The following is a 25,641-nucleotide window of genomic DNA, read 5'->3' as shown; positions in this document are numbered from 1 at the left end:
GAAATTTAGACGCGATTATTTAAATGAGTTGAGCACTATCCACCTAACTCGTTTTGATATTCCTAATTGCATGTAAGAGTGTTACGTATAAGGGTGTGCAAAAACCAAATAATTGAATTAAACTAATTCCAAATAATCGAATTAAACTAATAAACCTCTCGTAAATTTGATTATATTGTGATTCGATTGGAATCAAATACAAATCCTAATTACACCTGATTTGTCAGCAATCTGAAAGATTTGAGTTGTGTGTTCAATTATCAATGTTGGGTTCTCATAGTTGAGCCTCTTGCCCCCATTAAACTAAAACAACTTAAAAAAAGTCTTCCCATGTAAAGGTCTTTGCTGTAAACAAAATTGAGCTTCTCATTCATTAGGAAGTCAGCTGCCTGGATTGCATTTCAACTAGGTAAATGCTCCGAGCAATATTACGCTACATTGAGCGCCAAAACTTTAGAACATCGTTAGTGTTCAAATTAAAGGTCTTGCATATTTTTGAAATAGCACATTTAGAAAGGCCATTATTTTCATTTTCATACTGGAGAAGTTCCTTGAGCTCCTTCGATGGCTGCAACACCTATCGACGGGAATCACAAAAAGAAACTGTTAGCAAGGAGAAAAGGACATGACTTTTAAGCTTGAGGTGCAGATGTTTTCACAAATTAAGGGTCTCGATATAGCTGCTAAAAGTACGGTTTCACATTCGGTTTCCGCCAAGTCAAACTAAAATTTTATTTTATTTTTCAAAACCGGACCGAACTAGTTGGTTTGGTGTGATTTTTTGGTTCAGTTTGTACCAAATTTAATTACTTTTTACTTCCAAAAACACACTAAACCGAATAACCAATTTTGTTTATGATGTCAACCAAACTGAATTAATCAGTTTGGTTTTTTCACACCGCTAGGCCCTAGCTAGGGGTATGATATCTACATTGATTGTGACATTGAAACTCATCTCCTGCAGTTCTTTCTGATGATATGAAACACAATCTACATAAAGAGAATAGTAAAATGGATTACCCATGGAAAGTTCCGTGGCTTCTTGATCATGTGCTCGATGTGATCGCTCTTCGTTTTGCTTTCCTTCATATCCTGAATATTCTCAGCGTTTGGACTGTCTGATACTAGCTGAAGGAGCTTCTCACTACCCTACGGTGTATGCAAAAACAGAAGGGAAAGACGGTGAAAAAAATAAACCACTTATTTATGCTAGATATATGAAAAAACAATGACAAAACAAGAATCGAAGATGGTCTTTTGAGATGTTTATAGAATGCTCATGGAGAATGCAGCACATCTAAAATGCCCCTAGTCAACTAATAAAGCCTGAATTATGCAAAGAACGTATTACACATACCTGGAGAGCTCGCCAGTGAGAATAAGCACGGAACAAGACCCAAAAGAATGGAATGTTGGGCAGAGGTAAAACCTAGAAAAAGAACATAGAACAAAAAATTTGAAGCACTAGAAGAAACTAGAAAAATAATATAGCAGGTTGGAACATACCAAATAAAAACATTTGATAATCAACAGCAAAAATGAAATCAGAATTGACATCATAAACTGAAGTATATACATACCATAAATGCACTTGTCAATGGAAGTATAGCGACTGAACCATACAAATATCTCTTGTGAATGATAGACCCGCTGAATATAACCCAGAAAACGTTCATAAGTCGTCCACCATAGGCAATGTACACGATGCAAGTATGCCACATAACATATCCAGCGAAATTAGAAGATATTTTTAAGCCTTACAGTAAACTGATGATACTGAATAACTGATGGCAACTTTTAAGAACTGAAAACAGGCACAGGGATGCAATTACCTCATGGCAATATGCCGTAGTCTTCTCCGTACAAGTCTTGCATTTAAACTGCAAAATGGTAAAGTAAATTATGTATAAAAGACATCAAAGAAACTCAATCACTGTATGATACCAGTTTTGAATCTAGTTATTTTTTTAATTAAAAGTGGTAGCTGGGTGCTTTATTACGTGGTTTTCATAAGAAAAATGGCAATAATTTTGATATTTTAACAATTTCACATGAGACAAGAAGCACCTCCTAGTAGACCGTTCTATCTACGAAATACAAATCCTGCTTCCAAATCAGCACTCAAAAATTCAAATAGTAATACAAGGCATAACAGCTCATGGATTAACTCGTCTTATAACGAGGTAGGCTGCTTTTTACTACTTCCCCTAGCATAAAACTACCGTAACTGAATTCAATTATCTTCTTATTACATAGAGCATCAGCATTTTACATTATACCAACCATGATAACATTGAAATGATTCCTAAATAAAAAAATATATTCAGCAATTAAAATATATCATGTATTCATCTATCTATACTAGAATTCAAGCAAGCTAGTTAAGCATAGTTATTAGCTTTAAAGTCAACTAATAATGAGAGTATGCATAGTAGAATCCAAACGTTGAGTTAATAAGAACACCCAAATGGCCTGATCAAGGACATCTAGGGGACGGCAAATCCCATTTCGCCATCCCCACAACTCCAGCAGCACGCCATTTCTCATTCCAAAATGGTAATTTCTAAAATGCATCACTATATAGTACGGCGACACACTGTAGCAATGACAGTTTTTTCTATGTATAGTTATAAAACGAATAAAAAATGATAAAAAGCGTTATTTGTTGGAGTAAATTTAGTTTAATTACATACCATTTTGGTACAACATACTCCAAAAGGAAATTTTGTGTTGGAGTTAATATAACTCCATCTGGTTATTAAACATAATGTTCACATTCACAAGTTCATTAAAGCAAGGAAATTAACAAAAAACCTGTAGGGGTAAGTAACTTCAACATGAGTAACCTCCTTAGATATAGATTTCAAGAAAATCTCAGATGGCTTAACCCTGGACAAAAGCTTAAATCCCAACCTACAATCATCAATCAAATTCAAGAACTATATCAGTAAAACCAATGAAAGCACATGCAAAAACATAAAAGGAAAAACAAAAGTAAAAAAATACCCATGAATCCTGTTCTTGACACTTCCCTGAGGAGCCTTCTCAAAACCCATCCATGCTTTATTCATCTAATAAACCACAAAAACAACATTAACCCAGATAAAAAAAAACCAACTTTTTCAGATAAACAATCAAGAAAATTATAAGAAAGTGGTGGGCTATACCTTATTAGACATAAAATCAATGAGAAGTTCAGCATTGTGAGAGCTAGAGTTGGAAGAAGAAATGTTCTTCCAGAGTTCTGGAAGAGTGTTGGGAGTGTAAGCGGAAGCAGCCTCAGCCACAGTCGGGTCAATGGATCTACTAAAACACCAATTCCTGCCTTTAATTGGGAAAACAATCAGTTTTGCTCTCATGGTTTCTGATTCTTGATTCTTCTAATTTGTTTCGAACAACAAACAACTCAAGAATATGATTCTTTTTATATACAAATGTTATGTGATGCTGTTGGGTCTGTGGTGTGAGTGTTACACGTGAATTAAAGAATCTGAATTTGTTGTTGGGAAGGAAGAAAAAGTTTTGATGGAACTGAAATGGAGAAAGAAAAGGGAGTGAGTGATGGAAGCGGCGGGCTTTTCACAAATGGGTTGCTAAAAGGGAGTTCATGGAGTGCAGACTGAGTCAAGTTTTAATGGTGGTGTGCACTATTTGGGTAGAACAACCGAGTTAGCCGACTAAATTAAACCGAAATTTTCATTTGGTTTGATTTTGGTTAATTTTACATTTTGATAATTTCATCTGGTTTAGTGTTTAATATCAAATTTTTAATTAATTAAACCGATCAAATCAATCGGATTATATATATATACATAGATATTTTAACTTGAATTTTATAATATTTTTAGAAATTTAAGGTATTTTCTTATAGGATTTATATGTTAATGTGCCCTCCAAATTTGTATTATAATCAAAAGTTAACGTCATGATTAATTTTTTAATTTAATTTTTTAGTAGTTAATATTAATTGAATTCTGTTATTTGGTCAATAAAACCAATCCACTGAATCTAATAATTAGTTCAGTTTGAATATAGTTTGGTTATATTTATTTCGGATACGGTTATAAAAAAAAAGTAATTACGGTTAACTCAATTCAGCCTGATTTATATTTCTTTTGTACTTCGGTATGAGTAAAAACCAAAATGAACCTATACGTTTAGTTCTCTTTTGATTCGGTTTAATTTCTAAAAGTAAAAATGTCCGGTTCGCCTTCTGTACAACATAGGTCGTCACATGTAACCAATAAAGAGAAGTTGCAAAATGCAATCCGGGGAGAGAAGAAACAGTTTTATTAGTTGCTGTATTTTGACATCATGTGCATTACAAAAATGATCGGAACAAGACAAAAAAACTTATGTGCAGACTACAATGCTACTATTCTATCTATCATACAGTAACAACATACAAGTAGCTTATATTCTCTGGACAAAGAATCAGAATCAGATCCTGCTAATGACAATTCACGGTAAACCACATCGAAAGCTGGACTACCACGAGAAGTGATGGTCCGTGGCAGAAAAACAAACTCAATTAGTTCTATGCATCTTCATTCGTTCTCTGCAATGAAATTCGGCAGTTCACCTTGGCAAAGATACTCATCACATAAAGAGGCAGATTCCCAGTCCTTCCGCAGCCGCAAAATATCCTCGGTGAAAGTGGAACCAGAAGCTCCAATAAAGACATTAGCCATGGCGCAGATTGTCTTGTCAAGCATGGCATCCACCTTCAAGATTAACAGTCGATAAATGAAGGAAACTACAGGAAGTATTATAAAGATTACTATTAAGGATCTACTAAGATATTGAAATGCCAAAACAGAAGCAACCAGTTAAACCCAATGGCAGAGCAGGACCATGTCCAATGGTCCACAAGAAGTCTAGAATATTTGTGAAATGGTTTTCATGCCCTAGAAATTTTACAAATAAATGACAGAATCATTCTGGTGAAAAACAACAGCTAAGAATACTTAATTATTTCAACTTCCTGCATGAAAAATGGGGGTGAACTTTCTAGTAGCGATGTAGTATCTTCAAAAGACAGAAATATAGCAAAATTGTGGAATCAAATCACAACCAAGTTTCATGATTTAAAGTAATATAGACCTTTTAATTGAAATACCTATAAGATGAGAATTATAAACAAAGTTGCAAGCAGACCCATGTTTTCTGAGACATTCAACCAGTATCAAGGGATGAATCTTAGTCTTCCAATGGGATGCATTTTCAATTATTCAACATTTTATTCATATTTCTGGGAAGAAGGAAAGTAAAGGGAAAAGGGCAGCAAACTCGCTCAATAAAATGAAAGATTAAAGGATAATATAAAAGAAACATAACCTCACCTGAGGATCATCCTCAATACCATGTCTAGATAACAAAGAATCCCATTTTTCGACTGAAGTATGAGAAGGGCGTTTGACAAGTGGCACAATTTTCCCATTCACCACAATTAGTGACTGCAGCAAATCAGTTTCACTATCTGCTGCATCAGTGGAAAGATAAATGACAGGTGAATTGGCCCTTTCAGCCACCCGTGCAATGCATTCTGCTGCTTGAGGAATGGGGTAAAAGCAACTTGGATTTTTAGCATTGCTGGAAATTCATTAAAGAACTGTCAGTAGTGTGATGATGTCTAAATATTCTCAGTAACAGTTATACACAAGTGCCTAAAAGCAAAACATGCTAAAAAGAGGTGCTATGGTTCCAATCCTTGATGCATGTCAAGTGAAATAGTGAATAACTATTAATTTAACCAAGAAAAACTGGTAAAAAATGACAGTGAATCATCAAACATCATCATTCAAACAAGCTTTTTGAATATACCAAATTGGCATTCTATATTTATATAAGTTCATAAATCAACTACATGTAGGCCAGTAACACTTCACAATTTTTACACCCTTATCTCAACAACAAAAATTCTTCAAAAAGAACCTGAGGAAATATCCATTTCTACACTCACCTTGTTTGAATTGTTTAAGATTCAAAAGCGAAAGAAAGAACCTAGTAATAGACTAATCAAGGCAGTCGATATAACTATAAGTCTATAACCTATCAAATGGGCAATTTAAGTCCATAACATGATTACCTAATTATCTGTTACCAAATCAAGTGATCTAAGTAGCTTCAGGATGCAGATAAAATAAGTTCATTCTGCTCATCCTTCTTTGTGAACTAGCATGGGATCCGTCGAATAGCATGCAGAGAATTGCAATAACAGAAAAAAGATGAGCAAAAAACATAAATAAACAGCTAGAAAAGCATATAGAAGAGGGAAATATACCAGAACTTCAAAAAGCCATGCCGACGGAAATGTAGCGCAATGAAGTTTTTCCCCAAGAATGTTTGGATAAATCGCTGTGCAGTAAGCAATATAAGCCTACTCGGTTCGATCAAAGTCTTGCATTTGTGTGCAAGAGGACCACCAGGTTGCATCACCCACTCCTGCTCCAAATCAGCATAAAACACATCTCCAATAGCAATAACACCATCATCAGAAGTAAACTTACTAAGAACATCCTGAACTGTCTTTTTACTAGGTTTCTTAATATCTTCCTTCCAAGGAGACTCAAGCTTCCCCATCGATATCCCCAACCCCTTTAATTTCTTAACGTGATCTTCATCAATATAGCACGTAGTAGGCTCCGAAAAGTAACATATAAACCTATCAATATGCACATGATTCTTCCTCATTTGCAAAAACTCTTCAAATGTAACAACCACCTTCCTTCCTACACACTCATTTATATGCTCAATATCCAACACCCTATTGAACTGATAATCAAATTTAGAACTCGGGATAACCAAAACCCGATTCAACAACGCCGCGAAAAACATATGTTTCTCCAAACAAATCAAATGATTACTCATCTGCCCAGATAAGCAAATTGGAAACAAAAACTTATCTGATTTCGGCTTCCATTCAATAGTCTTCCTATTCGAAAATACCGAATCCACCTTCTTACACGTCCCGTAACCAAACCCGGAACCCGAAAAGGACCCGGATACAGTCTCATTACTATGAGGAGACAACAAAACCTGCTCAATCTGTTTATTCAAAGTAATCTGCTTCAAAAGGGCAGATCTGAAATCTTGAATTTTTACTACATTATCAAATGAATTTACACTAGACTGATTCAACAGTGATAAAAGACTGAGTCTTTGTTGGTTAAGTAAGTAAATGGACTGTAATTCAGCTTCTCTCATACGATTCGAACCCGAATCGAATTTAAAACCGGACAGATTATAAGAGAAAAAACTCTTCATATCAGCTGAGAAATAAATAACAATGAGGAATAACGGTATAAAAATGGCTAACATGTAAAAGTAAAACCTTTTGCGACAAAAACGGCGACGGATTAGACTGCCGTAAGAACCCAGTTCCTCAATGTGAAAGGTGGTGGAAGGGGGGGATCTCCGGTGAGGGGAGGAGGTGGGTGGTGGTGGGTGGTGGTAATTGTTGTCGTTTGAGTTGGGTTTTCTGTCGTTTTGGTTGATTAGCGATTCGCGGTCGTCTTCCGAATCGTCGGAGGAATCCCGGTCCATTTGATTTGGGTTTGGTTGGAGAGTGAATTAATGGTGAGGCATTGAAGAGTGAGAGAGGAGTGAGAAGATCGGAGAAGAAAGTGAGTGAATATAATTTGGTGTCGGAAGGAAGAATGTTAACAGTCGGTGGTTATAAGAAAACGACATCGTACCATCTTGTTCTGTTTTGTCTAGCTGGGCTGGTCTAGGATGGGTGGGGCTTTTAATGGGCTCGGCTGTAAGGAAGTAGGTATGCTTGTGGCTTACTTCTATTATAGTTTTAGTTTTTGTATTTCTTTAAAGAGATAATGTTATAAAATTTACCAATTTTAATCACACTGTTTAAAAACTATAATTTTTATACACTAAATATCAATTTTTAAAAATTTATAAGTGTTTAAAAATCCGATAAAATTTGCTGACTTATCACTATTCAATTCGTTATTGCATGTCGTTCACCGGATTTTTGCGTGTTTGGATCTGATAAAAAATGGTAGTTGGTAGATTTTTAGATAGTGACCTTTTTTTAAATGATTCATTATTTTATTAATATGTAAATTCGTGTCATATGATGTAAAATATATGTAATAATTTTAATATTAAAAGTAAAAGGATATAATCTATCCAGATATAACCATTAATGTTAGAATTATATGGCTATATAAAAATTAATTTATCATCTTTCAATTCATATATCTAAGTAAAACAGTAAAATTAAATTATTTGATAATAAAAAAAATTATTATGTCATTCTATTTGAATAGATACTATTTATATTATCACTGTTATTATTTTAATCAATATAAATTAATAAATATTAAGTTCGTTTTATAATATTATCACATTTAATTTTAATATAAAAAATAAAAAAGCAATTAATATTGTCTCAATTTATAAGTAATTCTATCAAATTAACTCTATTTTAAAATTTGTTGACCGTTATGATTACTATTTATATTCACATATTTGATCTTTCTGACAAATTAATAGAAAATAAATTTTGAAAAATAACGATTAATATTTTTATTCTAAAAGTGATCTATATTATCTATCATGTGATAAATATAATGAACCGGAGAAAGCACGTAATAAAGATTATTAAGGACACGTAGCATTAGTGCATGTGCAACACTTGGACCATTTCCCCCCAAAATTCACAAGGTGTAAGGATGTTTATCAGACTCAGAGACACGAGTTCAAAACCAGAGTAATCACTAGGTAGACATAATACTCGCACTACTTTTTTTGTTTATCAGAAGGTCCGAAAATATACAGCAATATTGAATTGAATATGGCGGAGGGAAGATTGGTGATCGGGTGGTTATGGAGAACTCAAAATATTAATAACTCTTTAACGACGAAACGCATTACAACAAAAGCATCTAATAGAGCTGCTGTTCATGGAATCAAGCGCCCCGTCACTGAATCCGTCAACGTATTTATTTTATATTTTACTATCTCTTCGTATTTAATTTTAATTCTACCATCTGATAATTCAAATTTTAAAATTAATATTTTTTTTTATGTGATTAGATTCGATTTTTGTGGTATGATTTTGCAGAAGGAAGAAGCGGAGAGAGAGATGAATAAAGGGAAAGAAGAAAAAGAAAAGAAGAGGGAAGAAGTGGAGAAGACTGTGGACGCCCAAATCAACGACCACAAACCTTACTCTCCTGCTCATTAACTTTGTAAAATTATTTTTATTCGTTGCTATGTATATATTATGATAAACAAAATTTAAGGACTATTTAAAATCAAACTTCTGTAATTAGTATAATTACAACTAGATTTTAGGAGTATAATTTTAACTTCAATAATTGTGTCTATATAAATTAAGAGTAATGCTACTTAACCCAACAATTGTAACTCACCTTATTGTAGGTCGTGACAATAAATGAGTGGATCAATTTGAAAAGAGAATTTGAAGCATATATTTTAGATAGAAATAGGGGTGTAAATGAGCCGAGCCGAACCGAACTTTGAAGTGTTCATGTTCGGCTCAACGAACAAGCTGTTTATGTTCGGTTATATTCAGTCGAGTTTTGAATGGAGTAGTGTTCATGTTCGGTTCGTTTAAATTTTATGGTGTTCATATTCAGCTCGTGTTCAGAACGAGCTCGTCCACGAACAAGCTTACGAACGAGCGCGATAAGTATTTAACGAGTTCGTCCACGAACAAATTCGTGAACGAGCGTGATAAGTACTAAACGAATATATATTCAAATTAACTCTTAATTATTCGTTTCGTTGTAAACCCAAATGTTATGGCTAGAATCGAGACTCTTGTAGTCGGATTTTCTTAACGAAATGATATCTTTCGTCACAAAAAAACCGTTAATAAATAAATATGATGATCAGCGGTTAAGTAGTCTGGTGACAAGGAAAATACTGTCATAATATATATATGACGACAATGATGGCCATTTATCTGATACTAACAGTTTCCCGTGACGAAGGAAAAAAATAAGGTATCTCAATTGGCGACAGAAACAATTGGTGATGAATATTACTAAACGTGAAAACGGTGAAATCGTCGTTACTAGCCCGTCGCTATAAACTCTTTTTGTTAGTATACTTTATATTTTTGAATAAACGGAAGAAAATAGGGAAAATTAAAGAAAAAGAAGCGAGCCAAAAAAAAGAGAGCGCCGAAATTGTTCAGACAAAGGCGACTAATTTCAATTTAACACTCAAAATCAAGAATTCTAAATTCTTGAACAAATTGTAGGCTCTGGCAATAGCAAGATTTTATTACTGCTCTTTTCTAAATAAAATGGCTTCTATCACCTTCACTGACTGTTCCTCCCCCGCTACAGCTCGGCTTCTTCCCTTCACCCGGAGCACAACCACCGCCACTTTCCGCCGTAATAATAAAAGCTTCGTCTTCCTCCGCCGCTTGGTGGGTCCTCTCTCAATTAGCACCACCTCTCTTAGAACAGTCAGTGTTGGGTCTTCGCCAACTACTCAATCGCCACCCATCAATGGTATTCACATACCCAATTCATCAAATTATCAATTTTTTAATTCTTGTTTTCTGTCAGTATCGTAAATTTGTGTTGGTTCGTGTTTTTATTTTTCCGTTTCTTTGAGGCATTTTATCGAACATGTTGATGACAATTTGGATTTAATTGAATTTACAGCTTCGTTGGGGAGCGAGACGGGTGCTAAGGTGATTGATGGGAAGATGGTGGCTAAGAAAATAAGGGAGGAGATAAGTGCTGAAGTATCAAGGATGAAGGATGAAATTGGCGTTGTTCCCGGGTTGGCTGTTATTCTTGTAGGGGACAGGAAAGATTCGGCTACTTATGTACGGAACAAGAAGAAAGCTTGCGAATCTGCTGGAATTAATTCTTATGAAGCGAACCTTTCTGAAGATTCAACAGAACAAGAAGTGCTCAAGTTTATTTCGGATTTTAATGATGATCCTTCCGTTCATGGCATCCTTGTGCAGTTGCCTCTTCCTTCTGTATGCTTCTGAATTTGATTACTTTGTTCTCATTATTCATTTGTTATGTTACATTAACAAAATTTATATTGACTTGAACATCTTTTGTTACAGCATATGAATGAGCAGAACATCTTGAATGCAGTAAGCATTGAGAAAGATGTTGATGGTTTTCATCCATTGAATATTGGCTGTCTTGCCATGCGGGGAAGAGAACCTTTGTTTGTTCCATGTACACCTAAAGGGTGCATTGAATTATTGCATAGATATGGCGTTGAAATCAAAGGGAAGAGGGCAGTGGTGATTGGTCGCAGCAATATTGTTGGAATGCCAGCTGCTTTGTTGCTTCAAGTAATTCATTATCTGTCCTTGAGCTTAGTCATTTTTTTATATTGTTTATAATTTATTATGGCATATTAACCGTATCGTATCTGCGCTGGTAGAGGGAAGATGCTACAGTAAGTATCGTTCATTCGAGAACTAAGAATCCTGAGGAGATCACCAGACAAGCAGACATCATAATCTCCGCTGTAGGACAACCAAACATGGTGCGAGAGAATTGGATAAAACCTGGCGCTGTTATAATTGATGTTGGAATCAATCCTGTGGAGGTTATTATACTAATCCTGTTCTCTTTGTTATAAAGTTACATTATTTAACATTCTCATTTTTTTGTTCCATCATAATACACTTGTTTTTACTCTCGTTTTAAGTATAGTATAAGCTATTTGATGTTCAGCCTTGTCTTTTCAAGGAGCATGGGTAGAATTGGCATTGCAGAGTTGTTATTTGTTAACCATTTCTTCAATAATACTAACTGTTTCTATGTGTATCCACGTATGCACTATAGGATGCAAATAGTCCTCGAGGGTACAGGCTGGTCGGAGATGTTTGCTATGAGGAGGCCTGCAAAGTTGCTTCAGCAGTAACTCCAGTTCCTGGTGGAGTTGGTCCTATGACCATAGCAATGCTTCTTGCGAATACTCTCACCTCGGCGAAGAGATTGCACAATTTTCAGTAACTAAAATTTTCAAGTATTTAGTACTGATCAGGAAAGATATAACTTCGTAGGAACTGATCTTAAATTATATTGTCGCTCGAGCTTCTTTATTGAGAATGAAAGATTAAGTGGCAGGACACTGTTTCAAGACATTTGTCTTGTGAAGAATTGTACACAATGAGGGCAAAGCAGTTTGTGTTGCTACACTGCTAAATGTATGTTGAGTCTTGTAGGTTCAAGAGGTTGCATAATCATTGCTTTTAAAGAGAATTTTTCTTCAATGTTATTGTTTTCATTTTTGAAGTTTCACAAGATTTCTGAAAATGAATTCCAGAAATCAAAACATAATGTCATAACGTAGTAGACTGAAAAAGTTTTTGTGCAATATAAAATCGAACAAGGCCTGCAAGTAAAAAATAGCTTGGCTGGCCACTACCTACAAATTGCTCAATTTACGGTCTAGAATAAAAGGCAGTGTTTAGAACTAAGCTACCAATAGATTTCATGGCTCCCATACGAGCATCAGTTGTATCCAAGTATTGAGTATTAACCAAAATTGTTTTAATCAGCTATAAACGTTACATACATCAAATAATGTGATATACTAAGAGACCAGCTAAAACGACCAACTTTCTGATCAGCTCTTCAATGCAAAAGAACCATTGAAACTTGGATCCCAAGTATTCGGTGAGTTTACACTACAATTCCTCTGTCACTTCAACAAGTCTTCCACGAACCCATTTCTTCGTAATACTGACTGATTCAGAAGGAGGCTCCTCTTTCAAATGCTGAACCTTGGACCCGTTAGGTGAAATATTACTTTCAGATTTTAGACTCCCATTTGGTTCTACTAGATCAACTTCTTTTTCTGAATTTGAATTTTCTATAACTCTCTCCAAATCAATTGTTGACCAACTATATCCTTCTGATCTCGTGGGGAGAAGTTCATTCTCACCATTCAGCATAGTTCGTAAGGATAGGTTAGCAAAGTTGAGGTCGTCATCTTTACGGGATGCAATGCTTACTTTTCCGTTGACTTGTTTTGGCTCTGCTTGACTAGAATTTCCATGGCCCACTTCTCCTTCCTTATCAACCTGGTCAACCAGTTCAGTTGCGGCAAGAGAAGGATCAATGGTATCTTTACTAGATGTCATAACCTCAGCACCTATGGATTCAATCGAATGAATTGCTTCAGCTATAAGCTTTCTGGTTTCGATTAGGGAGGCTTGAGCAATAGGGCTCGTTGTTGCAGCAACCTCAAGGGCCTTAGCAGCTTTTTGAGCTTCAGCAATTAATAACCTGCAGTTTGCCAAGTGATCACAATCATTTTCACGCAATGCCGAACCAGATGAATTCTCAGAAAGCTTCATTCCGCAGGCCGGTGAAACTCATTTTTAATATGTACATATTCTAAGTTATGCATATGGCATAGGATACTAACCTTGCTCGATCAATGGCTTCAGTTTTCTTGGTTTCTGTGGCAGCTCTTTGAGCTCTTATGTTCTTTATCATCTCTAACTTTGAACTCGCCAAAGGATCCTTGTACGGTCTCTTACTTCTTCGCAACTTTGGTTTCTGAATTGAGCTAGCATTGCCACTTCCTGACAAATTGTTTGCGTCACTTCTTTTCTTCGCCGGGTCCTGTCTCTTTGATTCTGTACTAGGCCGTCGCCTTGGCTTATTTCCAACTGGTACCCCATGATATTTAGACAAAGCGGAACAAACTCGCTGCCGGTATTCCTGGTATGAACACAAAAACGAATTAAAAGAAAAAACTAATTATGTAATAGCACTAGCAAGAAAACATGCAGGCGGCAACCAATTAATGCAGGATCAATCCATTTAGCAGACAAAATCAGAATCTACCAATGCAGACAAAATAAAGGAAGACAAATTATTGGGCACTCACAGGATCAGCCCATTTAGCAGCAATTGCTTCTGCAATTTTTCTTCTTTGCTCGGGGGATTTCGGAGCTCTCTTGCTACCTTTTGGCCGAGGCATTGTTTTCCTTTGTTCGACACTCTCCGCCCATTCAACTTCAAGCTTTTTACTTAGTATCTTGTAGGAGTCCCACTGTAGCTCTTCCTCACCAACTAAGCCACTTCTTGAAGCTTCTGCAATCAAGTTCTGCCACTCAAAGAAACAATTTTCCTGCACAATTTTCTTCTCATGGCGCTTTCGCCATTGCATTCGCACACCAACTCCAATTTTTGTCCTCGTCTCTTTACTGTAAAATAGTTACAAAGAATGCAAATGATTTTGTTTTCTGGTTTAAGGAAAAGTGCAAGTAAAAATTTCATACATCTACCAGAATTATAAAGCAGCTAAGTTAAAGACAATGCAGGAGATTTTATTACATGATCCGATTCTTCTGAATACGAAAAACATGTTAACGCCTAAAAATTAAAGAATATTCCTAAAATAAGGAAAACTGAAATGTCCAAATTAATGGGGAAAAAAAGTTAAGTAGAATTGAAATGAAAAGGTACAGCACCTACCTCTGAGCGTGCCCAAGGCTGGCCAATTTCATCTTGACCTGCGTAGCCAAAATTTTGCAATGAAAATGAATTATTTCATTATAGGCAATCACGTTTACGATAAAAGATGTAATATCCTAGAAAATCCATATCAATTTTTTTGTTTAATCTAGTATAATTTCCTATAATAGCGATTGGCCATAAAAATACAGTATCTTTTAACTCATGTCAAGGATTATACAACTATATTCTTACATTACATCACCTTAGGATTCTGCATTGCAAGCCTTGTTCTCTCCTTAATCCGCTGAATGGTTTCTGCAGATAAATTGAGGCTTGGTCGTAACATAATTAAAAAAACGACGAAAACAAATAGCTCAGTGCAGAAACAAAACTTAATCAATTAAACAAGCACTAACCAGGACTGTGCTTCCTGCCTTTGTTCCATGGCGTATTTCCTTTATTTGCTTTAGAAATCCTCATCCGCCTTAACTTCTCATGTTCATCCACTTCCGACGAGTCTGCAATTGGAGACTCGGCCTGAACCACTGAGCCATTTGAATTATCAACAAGCTGCACACTTTCTTTACTCTTTCCATCTTCCTTCCGAACTAACTTAGGTTCAAGCGTGGCGACTGCCTTAATCTGAAGTAAGCTCCTCCGAGAAGCATTGAACTTTTTCGGGAAGTGGAAAGACTTCCACAAGGACACTGATCTCTTCTCATCCCCAAATACAAATGCACTTGACAAAACCTTACCCTGAACAAGGGGCTGAGTCCTTAATGGACTAAGATGATTTTGCAAAGAAGCCTGAGCAGTAGCAATATCTACAAAGTAAACATAACCAAACACACCATGAGACAACTAGTTTGTATAATAAACCCAAAACTCAGACACTAGGTAGCACGGACACTTCTTTCAATCAACGTGTCCCGTTTTGGAAACATTTCAAAAACGAACTTTATTTTTACATAGGAAACCTTAAAATAATATCATTTCGCCGTGTCCATGTCCAATTGTCATGTTTTCCGTGTCCGTGTCCGTGCTACCTAGCTCAGGCATATAAAAAGAGCAACAAAACAGAAATTTGCAATTGACTAGTTGCATAATAATGAATTATAACTATACATTGCTGGAAACAAAAGCTATGAACTTTATTCAAACAAAACTCCAAATGAGAAAATTGAAACTTTATATAGCTCTAAATACAGTAAAATTTATCAAAGATTCAAGAACAAGCAGAACCCAGAATAGAAAATGCAATAGAAATGAATGGTTTACCTAATACAGGCATTGATAAGAGCTCATTCAGACAAAACCCATAACAAATAACTCTCAAACAGGCATTTTAAGTCCTCAATTATGCAGACAAAACAGTTTACTAGAGAGATTCTTGGTAGTAAAAAAGATACAGTATCTTTGGAAAAGAAAGCAAAAGTAAGAGAGCCACACAGAGAGCAGAGAGTGAATGTGTTTTAGTTTGCAGTTTCAGAAGTTAAGATAACGAATTGGTAAGCTTATGTTTTGATGATACTGTTTGTGTTTTTGTGGCCCATAATCCATTTTAATCTCTATCTCAGTCCACACTCATGTCTTCTTCCTATTCTTTTACTTAATGGGCTGCACTCGCTTCTAAACTCATGGCCTCATTAAAATAGCCCATTGTTTTTTGGGATTTTTTATATAAATGACCAATATTCATCTTTTAATTTCAAAAGTTTAAGTATTTCTGTTTTTCTTTAGACATTTTTATTTATTTATTTGATTCATATATTTTTGAAAATAATTTTATAAAGTCGTTTTATTTTTTTACTTAGTCTTTATGTTTTCGAGAACAATTTTACTTGATCTCTTAAGATGCACCACATTTCTGCATTTTTATTAATATAAAAATTTCATAAATTATGAAAGGAACAGATAAAAAATAAATTTAAGAACAAAATAAAAAAAACAAATAGAATAGGTTTTGCCATTTCAAAACTATTAACCTCTCATTCAGGTTTATCAAATATATTCCTCACTATTTTATCTTTATTTTTTTTTTAAAAAAAACTTGTTTTTTATTCTTATTCTTCTTTGAAAATTACCACCATTCATATTTTCTCATTACCATCTTCAATTTTAAACATAAACTATTAATTTTTACAATTAAAAATAACCAAATTTGTTTTGATACAAATAATGATGTAGATAGACGTTATAAATTTATAATAATAATATTCCATGTCAATATTGATAGTGGATGATAGGGATGTGACCGAGTCGAGTTCGAACTCCAAAATACTTGACTCGATAAGCTCGTGAGCCTAATCGAGCTTCGGTTAATTTATTTATTTTACCCTTTTTATTTATATATTTATAATAATACTTTTATTTTAATATTAAAATATAATATTTAAATATTATATAAATAATTGAGACGAGTTGAATCGAGCTCGAGTCTCAATTATCCTATCGAGTTCGAGCTTCTGCTCCCAAAATGAAACTCGATCGAGTTCAAGTTTCAGATTTCAAAGTAGAGTTGGGTTCGAACTTGGCCGTGTTTCGACTTAACTCGGCTCGATTGATGATAAAAAAAAATAATATATTAAATTGGAAAAGTTAGAATTTTATACTATTATAACATAAGAAACGCTAAAATTTATGACTCTTTTTTACAGTTAACTCTTATGAAAAAGATATTGCAATTTGCAATTAGCACTATGCCACTACACCTACATAAGTGCACACCATTTGACATTTTGGGGCAAAAGAACAAAAAGACCATGCGAAGTTGTGCTATTGGACCAATTAAACTTCCATTGGTAGAGAAAGAAGGTTTATTATTTGCTCTTTAATTGTTTTAAGTTTCACTTTTATAGTGGATAATGATGTATTTATTTTATTTTCATTAAGGAAAGAATAGTTGAAATTTAAAACTGAGACTATATTTTGCTATGACACCACAAATCAATTAAGATCAATTTAATGGTTTAAAAAAAACTTAGAATCTCATTTTATTTTTTCAATTTTAATTTATTTAACAATTTTTTGCCATCTCAGCTCTAATTAATAAATAATGCACCAAATGTCTTCTCGCCTCTCATCTAAAAGATAAAGCGAACCAACTTGTCAAAATTAAGAATGCTTTTTTTAAGACTACAAATTTAACCTAATCTAATTCTTTATGCAAATTTTAGAAAATAAAATGAGTCGTTATTGCAACTCCCAACTTACAAATTATATATGTAAAATCAAACTAAATATGATGAGTTTAACCGGACTCACAATTGAATTTGATTTTATTTATATTATTAAGAAAAAGTTCAAACTAAATTGGTACAAAACGAATTGAAACGAACAAATAACTGAAACTAATTAATTTAGTTTGGTTTAATCATAAACATTCAATATTCTTGTAAATTCAGTTTGAATAAAGAATTGGAGACCCGGGTTTAATCATAAACATTTAATATTCTTGTAAATTCAGTTTGAATAAAGAATTGAAGAGCCGGGCCAAACCGAATGGTTTAACTGGTTCAATTGGAAACTGTCAGCTATCCGATTAAATTAACTCTAAAGAGCTAGAAATTTGATTCAAATAAAATGGACCAAATTTAACCGGCAGAATCAGATTAAAAGCACGAAATTAGTGAGCTTTTAAAAATTGTCTGGTTCAAAATTATACATATAATGATATACATATACTTTTTTCTGCTATTCAATTAATAGAAAAAAAGTAGAAAGAAAGATTTCTTTAAATTTAGTGATATTGAACAATTATTGAAGGTATTGGAGCAGCGTCAGAAGCGTCAGAAGCAACGGATGCGGCATTGTTCCGTCAAGTTGGCGAGCCCGTTAAGGCGATGCATTCAACGTAACACGGTGTGGATGACGTGCATGGCGGATTTGCATACAATTATAAATGGTAGTATATGTATAGTTTATATTGTAATAGTGTAGTATGTTTCTTTGTATATTTCTGTTTTAAAAAAAAAAACATTTTTACCTTCTATTTTTTTGATATTGGACCATAAAAATTGCTAAAGGACATGGGCCACACAAATTAGGTCTAATATCTATATCTTATATAGTTTTACTCAATTGGTTTGACCGGTGATTGAACCAGTTAAATCAGAAACCAATAACTATAATCGGTTTGGTTTTTTAAAATACTAGTTGAAAAATGTACACCTCTAACCTCTATCATTATATTATAGTTACAAAGTTATACATATTTATGCTTAAATGGTGCTAATTATTTGATTGTTAGTATAGAACAAGAGCATAATAACTTCAAATAAACTTTTACATTTAACAAATAAACCTAACTTTAGTGATTGAAATTAATTATACACACAAATAAACTAAAGCAAAATAAGTATACAATCCACTTAAGTTTGAGTTTCAATTCAAGTAACAAGTCATTCTCCTAGTAGCAAAACAAATGAGTAGGGTTTGTTACTAAAAGAGGATTTGAGTGCAAAACAACATAATGGTTTGCATAATTGGGAATTGAATTAATAATAATGTTTGGTCATTCTTTAGTATATAATTGCCTAATCCATGCCCTTATGTTATGCCCTAAATTTAAGCTAACTTATAGGTGCAAAAAAGTAAACAAGAATGTTTTTTTCTTGCTTAAAAACATGTGGGGCTAAACCTAAGCAATTAGATTAATTTTTTTTTTTCACTATAAGACATTTTGTTTCCATAGAAAGTAATGAAGTGACTCATAAATTCCACTTTTATATTGCTAATAATGTGCAATGTTAGAAGCCATGGGAACAAAGCAAGTAAAGAATGTCATATCTTATGTAGTAGGCTATGTGCCTATGTTTGTTGAGCAATGGGCCAAGATGACTTATGTCTCGTCATAACTAATAATTTATGTTTTTTTTTACGAAATAATTTATGTTTTTATTATATAATATAACTATTTTTTACTTTTTATTATGAAAAATTTCATGTTTCCAACATGAAATTTTTTAATTTAAAAATATATACTGGATGATTATATTTGAGAGTAATTTTCATGTGGATGAATTATCATGATGCACCGATGATTTTCGACCTAAATCACAAGGAGTGAAGTTAAAAATCCTCACTGATACAAATTCCACTTTGAATTGAAAATTTATAGGATTTATAGAAAATATAAATTATATATATTTAAAGATTGAAGACAAAAAAAATTATAAAACTAAGAGCTACCAATGTTAGTTACAATATCATCATCCAGTCAAAAAATTGAGATTTTGTAAACGATACAATTATAAGACGATATGGTTGTAAATAGTAGATATATGATAGGAGTAGAATTACTCATATATTACCGTTGTTTTCCGAGTCATTTACGTGCCTTTGATTATCATATTTGAGCATTTCGAGCCTTATTTGTTGTTTGAGCGGTTCAGGTACTATTGCACGTACTTCACAGAATTTCTGGTTAAATTGATGTAAATCGAAAAAGTTTGGGAGTTATCGGGATTGGAATTGAAGTCAATTGGAAAATTGTGTAAAGAACCTAAAAAATAGACATTTAGAGCATAATTTGCTACTTGTGAATTTGATATTGCTGCATTAATTGAAGATTTTGAAATACTTAGATATTTCTATTAAATTTGTAAACTTCACAAAAAAATAAAGCAGACATCCTAAATTTTTCAAAAAATCAAGAAATAATTCATTCTGATCATGTCTACATCGAGTTATGAAATTTTAAACTATGACATTATTGAACTATATGAAAAAATAATTCAGCTAACTTTATTTATAATGGTTCATTAGTCTATTTTATAATTTGTCTTAGTTTTAGTGTAAGATCGACAATGAGGATCAAGTTTGCGTATTTGGTTCTTTTCGTGCTCTAATCTTTTTCTCTAAATCTACTTTTAATTTTCTTTAATTAGATGCCCTTTCAATTGCTTAGCATATGTTCTTTTTTGCCATACCTAACTAAGAAAAATTATTGCACACAACCGTTGCGCCATGTCATTCGTGCAACAAACCAATTATGCGTTAGCCATGTGGAAAATTGAATGATAAAAAAAATAAGTACTAATTAAAATATTTTCTATCGCAAATGCTCATTGGCTTGATGTAAAAATGATGTGGCGCAACGGTTGCATGAGATAAACACTCCCTAACTAATAATCACCTTCTAAAGAGCAAATAAATAAATTTGTACGATTCCTAATTATATTTATTATTAAATTATTAGATTCTTCTTGAAATTATTTTTATAAATAATATTGTTATAGTGGAAAACTCACTTATCACTTAAATAAATAAATTTGTACGATTCCTAATTATGTTTATTACTAAACTATTAGATTCTTCTTGAAATTATTTTTATAAATAATATTGTTATAGTGGAAATCTCACTTATCACTTATTTTGGTACTATAATCGGATTCAAATCCACTGACTAATTTTAAAGGCTTATTAGTATATTGTTTTTTTTTTTTCGTTTGATAGGAATAGAATAGAGTCCTTGCTATGATTAGAATATCTTCAAGCCTTCATAGACTTGTAAAGTTGAACTCCATAAAAGCTTTTTTTAACAACATTGAGTCAAGTGGATTTATGTATTTGATCATAGATTGTAAACTGGCAAATGTTTATTTCACTAAAATATCTTTATATTTTTATCCATCTAAGATTCTTTATGCAATTTGAATATCTTTATGGTTGTGCAATTTGATTTCTTTTATTTTTGAAGAGTTTTTATGAGTTATGAAATTCAAAAAAAAAGTAATAATTAAAAAAAAGTTAGTAGATTACTAAATACCACCCCTAAATTACTAAGTACCGTCCCTATTTTTACCAAATTATCCTTTAACCTATTTCAAAATTAAAATTTCCTTATTTAAATTCTCTCAACTCATTCAAATCCGACGAACATATATTACAATTTGCAGTACAAATGTCAAAATCTAGTCGAAATAAATGATAGAAATCTCCGGTAAGTGATCGTCAATTTGTTTTTACTGTTTTTGCGTTTTTTCATTTTTTGTTTAATTTTTTATGGGTCGACGCCCTGGGATCGCGTCGGCCCAGATGGGGAAACTTTCCATGGAGACATTTCCTTTTTGGAGAAACTTCCCATGGTGACGTTTCCCGAAAATCTGGATACACTCATTTCGAATTGTCGACACTCGTTTCTCGATGAATCGTAAGTGTTATCTGTCATTATAATTTATGTATTCGAATCAAGTTGAGAGAATTATTTTTTTAGTTAAAAGGTAAAATGATAATTTTCAGAAGCGGTACTTAGTAATAAGAGGCGACGAACAATAAAACCTATTTTTTATCGTAAATACTCACCGGTTTGTTATAAAAATAATGTGGCACAACGATTGTACAATATAAACACTTATTTTAATTTGAAGTGGCTTTACTTCTTTTTTGTTATCTCTTGAAAGTTGCCTTTATTTTGTCCTCTTGTTTCTTAATTTTTTAATATAACATATCATATTATTAAAATATTGAATTTATAAAAAGTAAAGTGCATTTGAAAAATGAGTAGTGTAGAAAGTGATTATGAATTCACATCTTGATTAGGAAAACTCTTTCACCTGAATTTATCTTGTTGAACATTCTCATATGGATTTTGCCTAACGAGTATCCAGTTATATAAACGGAGTAGGAGTTAAATCCTTCTCGAGTTACCACATACACATGCATCGTCCGGCCTAGCCTAGGTGGTTCGATTCAAACACTTTATTTTTTGCTTACATAACTATTTAATTTTATTTAACTTGTAACATTTTTTTTAATTTAAACACATTCCCTGATTTCCTCATTTTATTTAAAACGTTTTTGACTGATTTAATTTTGAAATATTTTATATTCAAGTCTTGTATGTTTTTTTATAATTAAGTTTTGTCAAGCAACTATTTATTTTATTCTATAGATACTACAAGCATTTTCATTTGTAAAAAATAAGAAACTAGAGCAATACAAACCTATTCAGAAAAGTGTTATTAGAGCTATTGTCACAATGCAATGGCAATAGTATTTCGGCTGTTTTATTCTAGGGACAACACAGTTGTTTGCCAACTTTGCACCACCGAGCTGTATAGCAAAACATTAAAAAAAAACGACCTAGTCTGCAACTCAGCCTCGTCGAATTTCCAGCAACTATTTCAACACATATTCAATAATTATTTTGTTGTTTTAGTATTTTAAATGGATTTGGGTGTAAATGAACTAAGCCATATTTAAGTTGTGTTAAGTTTAAATTCAGTGTATTATGCGAGCTCGAACTCAAATTTCAAGTTCAAACTCGAATAATATCTTAATTATTCATGTTCAATAAAAATTAAGAAAATTATTATAATATTATTATATTTGATGAATTTTATTTAAAAAATTTCGTTATAAATGTGAAATTAATCAATTAAGACAACATACATTTCATTTAAAGTTATAAAAAAATTAAAATGATAAGAAAGTAAATTATTAGTTTATGTATGTAAGAGGCTCGAGTGTCTCTTTCTTTAACTAATACTAGAGCTCGGTTAGAATAAACTCAAATTTTCCGAATCGGATTTGAATTTTCTCCAAATCAATCTTAATTAAATTGCGAGTAGCTCAATTTATTTACGCCTCTAAGGACGGATCACATAAATGATAAAAAAATGTATAGTTGATGGATCAAAAATGTAAGTCCATTTTCTTTATAAAAGTCTAGAATTATATAATTTTGGTAGTTCTTTTTTCATTCTACTATAACTAGGTGAATGTCTTTTTTATAAACCCAAAGTATCTAGTTAAATTAATACAAAATACTAGGGAAATTAGCTTAGTTATTATTGACGATGGTACTGTCTTTAAATTTGAATTATTTAAAAACAAAATGCAACTTCACAAAAAATTAATAAGTAAATCAAATAATGTATGAATACTAACATTTTGAGCAATTATTTTTTTAAAGTAATTTTTTTAAAATTTATATTGTTTTAAACCAAATGAGATTTATATATAAGTTAATGGGATCAAAAAAAACATTCACCCTATCGGTCTACACAAATGGGCTCCACAACTGCGAATTACAATTGGTTTTCTGCCAATTTTTAGAAACTCTAATAAGCAATATGAAAATGATACTTCAAGTTTAGGAGAAAAATCTCTCATTTTCTAGGTTTAATCCATCGTTGCGTCTCTACATTTTAATTTTTTTATTGCACTAAAATACTCTATTATTAATTTTTTTTAATTATTATACTTATTAGTCCGATGTTCCTCTGTCAAAATAAGTGTTAAATGTTAACGCTGTTATGCTCTCCGATCAACCATTTACACGTCAATAACTACACATATATCATATGACTTGGAGGAAGATATTTGTATACGAGCTTATACCTCCAACCCAATCGTTTCCATCTCCTTCGTCTTAAACTTTCTTTCCAAACACAAGTATCAATCGCTGAAAAATAGAAAGTTTCAACTATATCATCAACTTAATTAATAAAAAATAAGACAATTTTACTCATGACGACTATTTGTATAAATTGTGGTAAACTATTAAAATCATCAGTTGTTAACTTCTAAATATCAAATAATTGCTGGTATAATTTTTCTTTAAAGTTAAGTAGTTGACAGTTGATCTAACTTTATTATATATTTAAATTATATAATTCATACAAAATATTGTTTTATAGTGTATAATTTTCTTTAAATTATTCTAGTTATTATAATTTATATGCAATTAAAAATTATCGAAGTATGTATAATTTAATTATTCTCATAAATTAACTAATAATTTTATTGGAATATATATGTATAGTTTTTTATATAAATTTTAATTTTTTTTCCTCTTGTAAAAATAATATATATATATATATATAGAGAAAATTACAAGAAAAAGCCAAAATATCAGATAATTTTCACGCGGTAATTTTTTTTTCAATTGTTTTCGTGCGGTACTTTTTACATGATGATTCTTTCATCAGCACGTACTTGGTTGATGTTAGTGTTTGTCGCTTTTGCAATGACCTATGCGTGATGGGTTATTCTTTTTGATTAGGCACATAATTCACGCGCGGGTCATTTTTTTTCATTAGTCACATAGTAATTTGTTGGATAAGACATTCTGACTCCTTATTTCTTGACTTTCATTTCAATTTTTCAACCCATATCTCCCCACTTTTTTTACAGTTTCATCCCTTCAATTATTATTCTTCTCTTCAATTATTATTATGCATTCTCATAAGCAAATTGTCCGACCGGCCCCCCCCCCGATCAATTAAATTAGTAGTTTTTAATTAATTTGATTTGGTTAAAATTGAAGACGGTTTTAATTTTAAAATTATCTTATAGACTATTTAATTTTCTTTCTGATTTATTTTTATTATAGATAGATGATCGTCAAAATTTTATATCATAAATAGATTTTAGGTCTAATGTCTTAAAAACCCCCGACCTTTTAGCCCCTTTTCAATCATACCCTAACGTTGAAAATTTGTCAATTTTATCCTATTTTGCATTTTTGTGTTTCAATTGTACCCTGAAAAATTAAATTAACGTATTTTTCGTTTGGAAATTTGTTTAAAACATTCTCCATATCTAGCATATATTAATTGTATGTTTTTAAAATTTATTTAAATTTAGTTAAATTAATTAAGAATTTAAGTTAGTGTTAATATGATTATGGGTTTTAGTTAGTTTTTAAAAATAAAGGACTTATTTGTACTTTTTTTAATAAAAAAGAATTTAATTTCATATTTAAACTTAGTTAATTGAATGATTTCATCATTTAAGTTAAAAAATTAACAAAAATTAAAAAATTGGGGTACAATTGAAAACGGAAAATTCAAAAGTGGGTAAAATTGACAAATTTTCAACGTCGGGGTGGAATTGAAAAAAAAATTAAAGGTGAGGGTTTTTTGAGTGATTAGGCCTATATTTTATATACATACTTGATACATTTATTATAGTTTATATGAAAAAGTCGTCTTTGCAAAATATCTACTATACATAAATTTTAAAAATACTAACTTTAATTTAAAAATATAAATATAGATATATCAATTTTTATTGTTAATTTATAATTTTTTGATACATATTTGATAAATTTATTATAGTTAATATGATTGAGTCGTCTTCGCTAAATATCAACAATGGAGATCGTAGAGTTTTATTTATTGATGAGTTATATTTATTTAATCTACATTTGAAAATATGGAATATGTTACTTTATATTTTAAAT

At 32.1% G+C, this 25,641-nt stretch overlaps 4 protein-coding genes across 4 annotated transcripts; 1 reads left to right on the top strand and 3 right to left on the bottom strand.

Annotated features, from left to right (window-relative positions):
• Window positions 1–141: 141 nt before the first annotated feature.
• On the bottom strand, window positions 142–3,634 carry LOC126679872 (uncharacterized protein C23H3.12c). The gene is made up of 8 exons (XM_050374883.2): window positions 3,168–3,634; window positions 3,007–3,071; window positions 2,815–2,913; window positions 1,833–1,880; window positions 1,581–1,650; window positions 1,358–1,429; window positions 1,021–1,149; window positions 142–577 (listed from the first exon to the last, which is right to left on the bottom strand). The coding sequence occupies exons 1-8, from the start codon at window positions 3,357–3,359 to the stop codon at window positions 434–436; spliced, it is 819 nt and encodes a 272-aa protein (XP_050230840.1). The 5' UTR covers window positions 3,360–3,634; the 3' UTR covers window positions 142–433.
• A 637-nt stretch (window positions 3,635–4,271) lies between these two features.
• On the bottom strand, window positions 4,272–7,654 carry LOC126682411 (O-fucosyltransferase 36). Its single transcript, XM_050378084.2, has 3 exons — window positions 6,284–7,654; window positions 5,343–5,592; window positions 4,272–4,724 (listed from the first exon to the last, which is right to left on the bottom strand). The coding sequence occupies exons 1-3, from the start codon at window positions 7,543–7,545 to the stop codon at window positions 4,548–4,550; spliced, it is 1,689 nt and encodes a 562-aa protein (XP_050234041.1). The 5' UTR covers window positions 7,546–7,654; the 3' UTR covers window positions 4,272–4,547.
• Window positions 7,655–10,128: 2,474 nt separating this feature from the next.
• LOC126680993 (bifunctional protein FolD 4, chloroplastic-like) lies at window positions 10,129–12,250 on the top strand. The gene is made up of 5 exons (XM_050376335.2): window positions 10,129–10,508; window positions 10,665–10,990; window positions 11,084–11,320; window positions 11,413–11,580; window positions 11,820–12,250. The coding sequence occupies exons 1-5, from the start codon at window positions 10,298–10,300 to the stop codon at window positions 11,988–11,990; spliced, it is 1,113 nt and encodes a 370-aa protein (XP_050232292.1). The 5' UTR covers window positions 10,129–10,297; the 3' UTR covers window positions 11,991–12,250.
• A 196-nt stretch (window positions 12,251–12,446) lies between these two features.
• Window positions 12,447–15,950, bottom strand: LOC126680992 (uncharacterized). The gene is made up of 7 exons (XM_050376334.2): window positions 15,729–15,950; window positions 14,867–15,274; window positions 14,713–14,765; window positions 14,469–14,506; window positions 13,879–14,197; window positions 13,411–13,709; window positions 12,447–13,268 (listed from the first exon to the last, which is right to left on the bottom strand). Exons 1-7 carry the CDS (start codon window positions 15,739–15,741, stop codon window positions 12,668–12,670), a joined length of 1,731 nt encoding a protein of 576 aa, XP_050232291.1. The 5' UTR covers window positions 15,742–15,950; the 3' UTR covers window positions 12,447–12,667.
• Window positions 15,951–25,641: the final 9,691 nt, after the last annotated feature.

Source organism: Mercurialis annua, linkage group LG5, assembly GCF_937616625.2.
Source record: "Mercurialis annua linkage group LG5, ddMerAnnu1.2, whole genome shotgun sequence".
Taxonomy (NCBI): Eukaryota; Viridiplantae; Streptophyta; class Magnoliopsida; order Malpighiales; family Euphorbiaceae; genus Mercurialis; species Mercurialis annua.
Note: the sequence above shows the minus strand (reverse complement) of the source record. Positions and strands in the feature narration are given on the sequence as shown.